Genomic DNA, 8,267 nt, shown 5'->3' on the forward strand with positions numbered 1-8,267 from the left:
GATTCCAAACTTTTGAACGCGAGTATATAGCTATGTATCCTCCCTCTTCCAGCAATATGAACAGGACGTGTGCTGTGGAAGGTAAAAGTCATTACCTTGCAGGTAAATTATATAATAATAATGAACACATGCACTTCCCCATTCTATTTGTGGACTTCCCAAATCCCACCTGGCCATCACCAGTGCACAGTCTCTGTGTGTGTCTGTGTGTGTGAGAGAGAGAGAGCGAGAGAGAGAGTTAGGGCACGGGTGACCTCTCCGCGGTTACGAGAGCGTACGAGCGTTCATGTATCTCCAGTGAATCACTGACGTATTTGTCTGCGTGAGTCTTTGAATCTTCCCACCGCAGCCCAAAGCTGGATCAGTTGTGGTTTTCTTGGGACGGGGGGGAGCAGGAAGCGAGGATTGATGGATTGCACGTACCGAGGCCGTGGTGAAAAGTGACTGAGTGGGATCGGGAGGGAAGGGAGCCGCGCAGCCCCACAGAGACCTCGCGGTGAGCGTTGTGTCAACTTGCTGTTATGTTCAATTTAGCGCCCCTTTCACTCCACTACTGGACTTAAGTCGGTGGGATTTAGGCAAACCGATGACAGCTCTCGAGCGGGTATTCCGGGTGCGGGGTACCATCCATCTGCGTGGAGGACCCTACCCATCGCCAGCAACCTCGCGGAACCGCTTTCAAGTCCTCCAGCGAACAGCTGGCCCCAGAAAGGCGTTCAAGGCCGCTCCATCCTCCTTCCCTCCGTCCAGCCGTCCCGCTCTTCCCGGCACCTCCTTTCCATCGCTCCCTCTCCGGGCCTCGCCATATGGCTCGTCGGCGCAAACCAGCACATTAGGAAACGGGAGCCGTTCGGATGCACTTTGGGAGAATCAGCGACGAACGCGGCCATTAGTGCTTTTTTGATACTAATCTCTCCTTATGCATTTTGCAACAGAGATTTGCACATCCGAACCTTAGCCAGTGCTGCCATTTAAAAACATGATCTCATGACTCGTCGGACAGATCAAAGCAGCCGAGTATTTTCCTAGTCGTCGCTTATTATTATTTTTTTTTTTTTTTTTATTTTGCTAAAACTTTGAGGTGGGATCCAAGTGCGCCGAAGCCCGCAGATGCTCGTGTTACTGAAACACTGGCACATTCAGCCAGAGATCTGAAGCGGTCCTGCATTCCTCTGCCGACTGTTCCTTTAACATCGACTTCAAAGCCCGATGACAAATTTGGCCCCAGACCAGCGGAGAACCACACAGACGCGCTTGGGGTCGGGTTCAAGGCAAATTAACAGACAATCCGGTTCAAATGCACTCGCCGAAGCTACGTTTCTCAGCGGAAACTCAGAAGCGTAAAACCATTGTAAATTAAATACCAAATAAACTCTTACATTCTGCAGCGATGTTGCTTTCATTCTTGGTGTAAAGCAGGGATTTGGAGAACCAGCCCAAAAACCCAGAGAATTAATTTACAGCTTAAGTGGCATTTTTACCCACACTGACAGTATTTGGCGTTCCGCCACAGCAAAGTATTTTACTGTGGTAATTCAGTGTAAATAGTTTTCCCAAGTGTAGTACAACAGGAGGAGGGAGTGGGACTCAAACCAACAACGTTCATCTTGGTCATCTTAGCCATTACACCACCTGAGCTCTTTTTCTGTGAGAATAATTGACTAGAAATAGTTAAAGAATTCTCAAATATGTATATACACATACATATATACGTAGTTATATGACCGGATTTGCCCAACTGCAAGGTCTAAATACTCCCAGGAAGAGACTGTCAGGAATTTAGTATTATTTAGGCGATGATGCAATCTGGCAAAAAAAATGCCATTATTAATATTAAGAAGAGATCAGACAGGGATATGAGGGGGATATGACAGTTAACCGAATGTTTCAAGGTTCCCAAAAGCAAGTTGGAGATGGGCAGAAAATCACAGCCTTTTCCTCGACACTTTCTCACATCCCAAAGGTCAGATCTTAACCACAAACCCAGATTTAAGCCCAGCAAATCTTTTATTAAAAACACAGAATTTACACCAAGGAACAAAATCACAAAGCAGTGGCTGAGTGGTTCGACCCTGAGGTTTTTTCAGTTGATTTAACCACTTTTAACCTCTTCAGCCAAAAACCTGAGGTTCATATCTTTAGTTCCCCAACGCATTATGAAAAAGACACGTAACGGAAAAGGAGCTGGAACAGAACTAATTGGAACAGAGCGTTCTTCCATTACCGACTGCAAATCCATGTTAAAAGAGGCAAAATAGCTGCGATCACACAAATCGTAGCCAATTAGTTCAGTTCACACTGCTAATTAGTTAATAAAACTTGATTGATTAGGAAGACAGGCAGACAGGAGCCTCAGCCTGTAGAGGTACACACACATAATGTGTGTTGAGTCCATTGCAACAATGTGGGCTGTCACCATCAAACACATTTTAATTCTATCCCTTCCAAGGAGCCTAAAGAAAAGCCCAAAAAGACTATTCATTTCATCTTAGGTGGGGGGTGGACGGGGGTGGACGGGTGTGGAGGGGGGCAGAAAACGGGCCTTTGGCACCTAGTTAATCCCATTATGTATTCTGGCAGCCCGTATTAATCCTGAACAAATCAGACAGTCTCCCGTTTCCTCGTGTCACTGTGATTTCAGCGCAAGTCACCGATTCACCAGAACCATCAGGCAGCACTCGAACCCAGAGTCGCACGACCATCCGTCAGTGCCGTGCGGTTACTGCTAAACGTACTAAAATGAGAGTGGCAACACACATCTTCACATGGTCTTTTGTTACCCATTCAGTGGTGGCAGTCAGAGGTGGAGACTGGGGGTTCACTCAAAGACACACACACACACACACACACACACACAACTTTCCCTGGCATTCACACCACCAACAGCACTGCTCATTTCCAAAGTAGGACTCATTAAAAAGAGTATCAATAATTAAGAGTGAACACACTCCCTAGTGGGAGCCAGCTGAATATATGAGATTCAGTTGCGAACAGGAGGAGCGACGCTGGAAACACAACAAATCTGGACACCTGACAACCGCGGCTGAAATGAAAAAGTGTTCAACTTGTAATTCAGTTCATCAGAGCTCTATGAGTATAAAAGGGACTCAATTCTCCATGTTGCAATAGAGCAATAAACTTTAAAGTAAGTTTTTAAGTGTTTGTTGTATGAAATAAATATGATTATTATTATTATTATTATTATTATTATTATTACACAATTGAATTTTCCAGTCATGCATAATATTAATAATGATCACCCGAGTACAGACACAGTGAGTTTTTAGCAGTACTGAGTATTATTGTAATAGTAGAGAATTAATAATAGTGGTTCATGGTCACCGGCATCTCACCAGGGGTTCTGTCCGGGGCGCGTCCGGCCTCTGGGACAACAGCAGCATCTCACAGTGTTTCTGTTAAATCCACTTTTGTTTCCACATGTGAATGTCGATCTCCACACAAAAGAAGAGCGCAGAGTCTGGCAGAGAGCAACAGGACCTCAAACAAGTACACAGCAATCTGGAGAAAAAAGCAGCAGCCTCTGAGCGTTGGGGGCAGGCGCGTTATATTCTCTGATCCTAAAATGAAATTAATATGCCGGGAGTGTCTGACGCTCCTCACGCTCCGCGCAAGTTCATCCTCACACCTCACTGCGGCCGTCTGACGGTTCGAGTCCCAGTCCATCTCCGTGTTCACAGACGCCGGGAAGAGTGGGTGTGGCCTCGGCGATGTGGCCACACCCCCCGACGAATCACGGACGAGAGGCCGTTGCGACACGGCCACACCCCCAGGCCGCCTTAAAGGGACATCCCGCTTTAAATGTACTCAACTCAGCCTATCACTGTATTTAAAACTTATTACACTATTTTTACATAAACAATTGTATGTATTGTTTACCCATCCACAGATCCATCCATCCATCTGTCCGTCCTTCCATCCACCCACCCATCCATTTAATATCAATAACTGCTTGCCTTGAGCAGGGTCCGGAGCCCATCCTGGAAGCATTTGCCTCAAGGCTGTAACACACACACACACACACACACACACACACACACACACACACACACACAAACAAACTTTGGCGTCTCCAATCCACCTGAACTGCATGTCTTTGGACTGTGGGAAGAAACCAGAGCACACAGAGAACATTCAAACTCCACACAGCCTGAGCAGGGATCGAATCACACCACTCACGGTGCTGTGTGGCCCTGTATTTATTATGCTTTTGACAAATTTTTATTATAAACATTTATTTATCTGACACTGTTTAGCTTACAATCATTATGATAAACAAGCAAATGTATAATTATTTACTCATCTCACATATACAGCAAAATATTCCTACTGCATCAATTCAGTATAAGCACCTTGATCAAGGGTACAGCAGGTAGGGGACTTAACACCGGGGACTTCAAAATTACAAAAGGACAGCCCTAACCAGGACATCACCTTAACACGCACTTTCTTAACCATTTACAAGGCTACATTTTTGGATAATTTCAGCTTGATTACGTATCTTATGTTTTTAGCAGCTTTGCTAAAAATGCCCTGTGTACCTTTTCTTGGCCCCTACAGTAATCCACCCAAAGGGACTTGAAGGTACAGAAGGTACATGCTTGGTCATGTGTCTAATTCCTTGATTACTGCGCCCTCTGCTGGTGAGAAACAGCTGCAAACATCCGGTTCATCTGTGGACAAGATGATCCTCGCTCTGCAAATTTGTTAGCATGACTCCACTTCTCCTGGGTATGATGGGCTGCTGGAGAAGATCACATTCTGCTCCGCTCACCTCCTTTCGCCTGCGTGTTAGGCAGTGAGAGGGATGACGGTGTTTAACCCAGCGATGCTTCCTAGGCCACGTTCCCTGGACACAAAACCTTAAGCACACTAAAGAAGCTCTGAGAATAGGTACAAAATTATTTCCACATCAAGGATCGAGCCCCGTCTCCCAGAGTGCATGGCTATGATCGGACCAAAACGTTTTGCGGGACAGGAACATTAAAATCCCTCGTACCATAGTGCACATCTGCACGAGAGCACAGATCTTGGGCCTGGATTTTTAAAAGCTCCAGTGTTGCTGTTCCACACTGGGAGAGCAGTCTCTCACTCTCGCTGTCACAACCCCCTGTCCAAATGGGGGGTGGGGGTGGGGTGGGGTGGGGGGGGGAGCAAAGCCCCTGGCAGCAGCACAAAGGCAGGGCTTCTGCAACTCACACGGGGGGAGTGCGTACCAGCCCCTTCCTCAACCATCGCCTTCCTGCACCTGGAGCTACAGTGGCTTGTATTACCACAAAGACACACACACACATACACAAACCGTAAAAAAAAAAAAAATCTTTTCACAACAAACAACCGCACTGTAACAAACTCTTATTTAAGGGTGGAATAAAAATATTTGGCAAGAAAATGCTGGAGGTGATTTTCACAATTCACACACTGCTGTCTCTGCCGTCACGCTCTACTGTCTCTCGCTATGACGAGCGGTAAGAGAAAACCCAAACCTAGCAGTACGTACACAGTCCTTAGCCAGAACCTGAACCGACTACTTTTGTTCATATTCGGGTTCATTACATCACACAGTGGGGTTACTTTACCAGCACGGGGCAGCAGCAAGGTCTCTCAGGTGCTGAGCGTTGGCCAAAACCTCCTTCTCCATTCATCTCTGAGCAACTCGGAGTGTGTGTGCGCGAGTGGCCATAACAGATGTAACAGATGTCCGTCCGCTGCACCGCACTCCCCCCATCCTGCCCTGCACACTTGCTTTTCCCGTAGTAAAGAGGTAGTATTTCAAAACCTTCAGAAACAAGTCTTTGGGGCGACTCAAATCAGAAAATTCATTACAAAGTGGGACTGTATAAGGAGAGACCTGGGTGAGGTTTTTAGGGAGAAGGAGAGATGGGAAGAAAGGAGTGGAGGTGTATAAGGAGAGACAGTAGGATGGAGGTGTACAGGGAGAGAGAAGTGGAGGTATATGTGGAGAAAGAGAGAGAAGTTTACATTTAATCATAGAGGTGATGCTTTCCTCCAAAGCAATTTATAATGATTTACCCATTTATACAGCTGGGTCATTTTTACTGGAGCAATTCAGGGTAAGTACCTTGCTCAAGGGTACTACAGCAGGAGGTGGGGATCAAACCTCCAAAGTCCATTTCAGAAGCAGCAGCTCCAACCACTATGGCACTTGCTACCACCAAATAGGGAGAAAGAGAGGTACGGGGTGGTGGAGGCATCAGGAAAGGAGAAAGTAGGATGGAAGTGTATAGGGAGAGAGAAGCGGAGGAGTTGGTGTATATGGAGAGAGAGGGTGGGTGTATATAGGGAGTGGTATATATGGAGAGACGGGTGGAGGTGAACTCTATGCCCACTGACCGCTGGCTCCAGCCCAGCTCTCCTGCGCCAGCGTGTGGATAACTGCGGGTGCAACGTAACCGTACCCATCCATGACGGCGCTGGACTTGCGAACGGGGACAAAAGCACCAAGGGGGACGGACAGGAAAGTGGCGTCGAGTCCAGTCCTCCACCCTTTGATCTCTCGTCACGCTCGTGCAGGAGAACAAAGCAGCCGTGGGTTCGGTGCACCGATACGGCTCCTCCTTCGGCTGTCCACCCGCCACAAAAACGTCACACTTAAAGCAGCGGAGTAAGCGAGTAAAGTGGGTGCGGTTCCAGAATGTTCTCGAGGACGGAACTGGGGCTGCTTGGATTTGTGACATCGCCCTGTTTTTGCAGATGAAGAGAAGAAAGTTTGCTGCCTGCTGGACAAGTCAAATGCAACATGGATGGACTGCAGTGGAAAGTAATGCAAATTATGAAATACTACGGTAAAAGATGATAACCAGCATTTACAGTCAGAGGGTAAACATAGTGTGCGAGACCATACCCCGGATTTATTTAGAGGACAGTTGCCAGTGATGAAAAGCTTATTCGGTCTATTACTCAAAGACCCAGGTGGAGGCTTGGGTTTCCGTGCTAGAAAGTTCTAGAATGACTTATGTATCGAAATATAAGGCGTGAGCTAGATGATGGTGTATGTTCTGCGAGCTACGGTCGTTCCAGTAGGGGAGGGTGTCCCGCTACCCGAGACCGTCTCTGGGGTGTGGAGGGAGTAGATCAAAAGTCAGGGCTATGCGGCGGGACCGGCGGCGAGACACGGCGTCGTGGTGCCAGCCGAGGTCCGAGTGGAAGGTCGGCGCGGGAAGCGAGCCGTCAGACATGATCTTCAGCGTGTGCGACCGGGTCACACCGTTCCACGGTTCTGGGGCGGTTGAGTAATGGTGCGAAGGAATGCTGAGGCTTTGCGCCATCCTCCAGCCCCCGCCACCTTCACCTCTCCCGCCTGAGCTGCTGAGTGATGCATGAGGCCGTCACACCATGGAGAGGACCTACCAAAGAGTGTGTGTGTGTGTGTGTGTGTGTGTGTGTGTGTGTGTGTGTGTGTGTGTGTGTGCGCCGCGGTGGTGGGAGAGCGACCCTGCGCTGCATGACCATCAGTTTACCCATTTGCTTCATGCCCACGAGACGCCTGGACGGCGACACTGAAACACGCTCCCTGCACCTTGTGTGCCGAGCGCTGCGGTTCGAGGGACTCGTTGTTTATCACGGGCTTCTCGCTCTCGCTGCGCCTTCGACATCCCACATCCCAGCGATGCCTTCCATCACCGTGTTGCACGTGACGCTCGGGCCCGATGAGCCCAGGGCAGGTCTTTGTCACGCGTCTCCGTTATGACAGCACTAATCCCCCCCGTATTCGTGCACGAGCCTCCGGAGAACACGTTCTTTTTCAGGTGAGGTTCTCCCACGTGATCCTTTGCAATCGATCGATTGCCCTGCTGGACCTTGCGGCACGGATCTCGAGGAGGTACGGGCAGTGGGGGTGGGGGGTGTAGTCTGCCTGTGCTCAGCGAGTCGCACCCTGGAGTGTGTCCTGAAGAAGCAGCGGCGCGTGTCTGAAGGTGAAGTACTCCACCCCCCCCCGTTTTTCCCGCGGCGTCGGCGGAAGCGTGGCCGCTCTCGACTCAGGCCTGACCCTCGTCTCCAAGCCGCTCCCCCAAGTGTGAAATTGGACACTAGACAGAAACCCCTCTGCAGAATCCATGGCGGTGGGGGGGGGGAATCCAATAACACATATGTCAAACGCCGTGAAACATTCCCGACCCCCAGCCCCCCCCGTGCCTGTGGAGGACTGCTCATTCTGCTGAAACGCGGCGTGCTGACAGCGCTGCAGGTATCGATCAGCAAACGTCTGGCAAAACCCATCGAGAGTG

General features: G+C 49.0%; 1 protein-coding gene across 1 annotated transcript in view; it reads right to left on the reverse strand.

Moving 5' to 3' along the window:
* The window catches only part of LOC108922966 (mastermind-like domain-containing protein 1), a 29,170-nt gene extending 25,603 nt beyond the window's left edge, over nucleotides 1-3,567 (reverse strand). Inside the window, exon 1 of the mRNA XM_029257584.1 lies at nucleotides 3,354-3,567. Coding sequence (XP_029113417.1) covers nucleotides 3,354-3,401 — 48 coding nt within the window. The 5' untranslated portion in view covers nucleotides 3,402-3,567. The remainder of the gene's footprint in view (nucleotides 1-3,353) is intronic.
* Between the last annotated feature and the right edge of the window lie 4,700 nt (nucleotides 3,568-8,267).

This window comes from Scleropages formosus, chromosome 13, assembly GCF_900964775.1.
Source record: "Scleropages formosus chromosome 13, fSclFor1.1, whole genome shotgun sequence".
In the NCBI taxonomy this organism is placed as follows: domain Eukaryota; kingdom Metazoa; phylum Chordata; class Actinopteri; order Osteoglossiformes; family Osteoglossidae; genus Scleropages; species Scleropages formosus.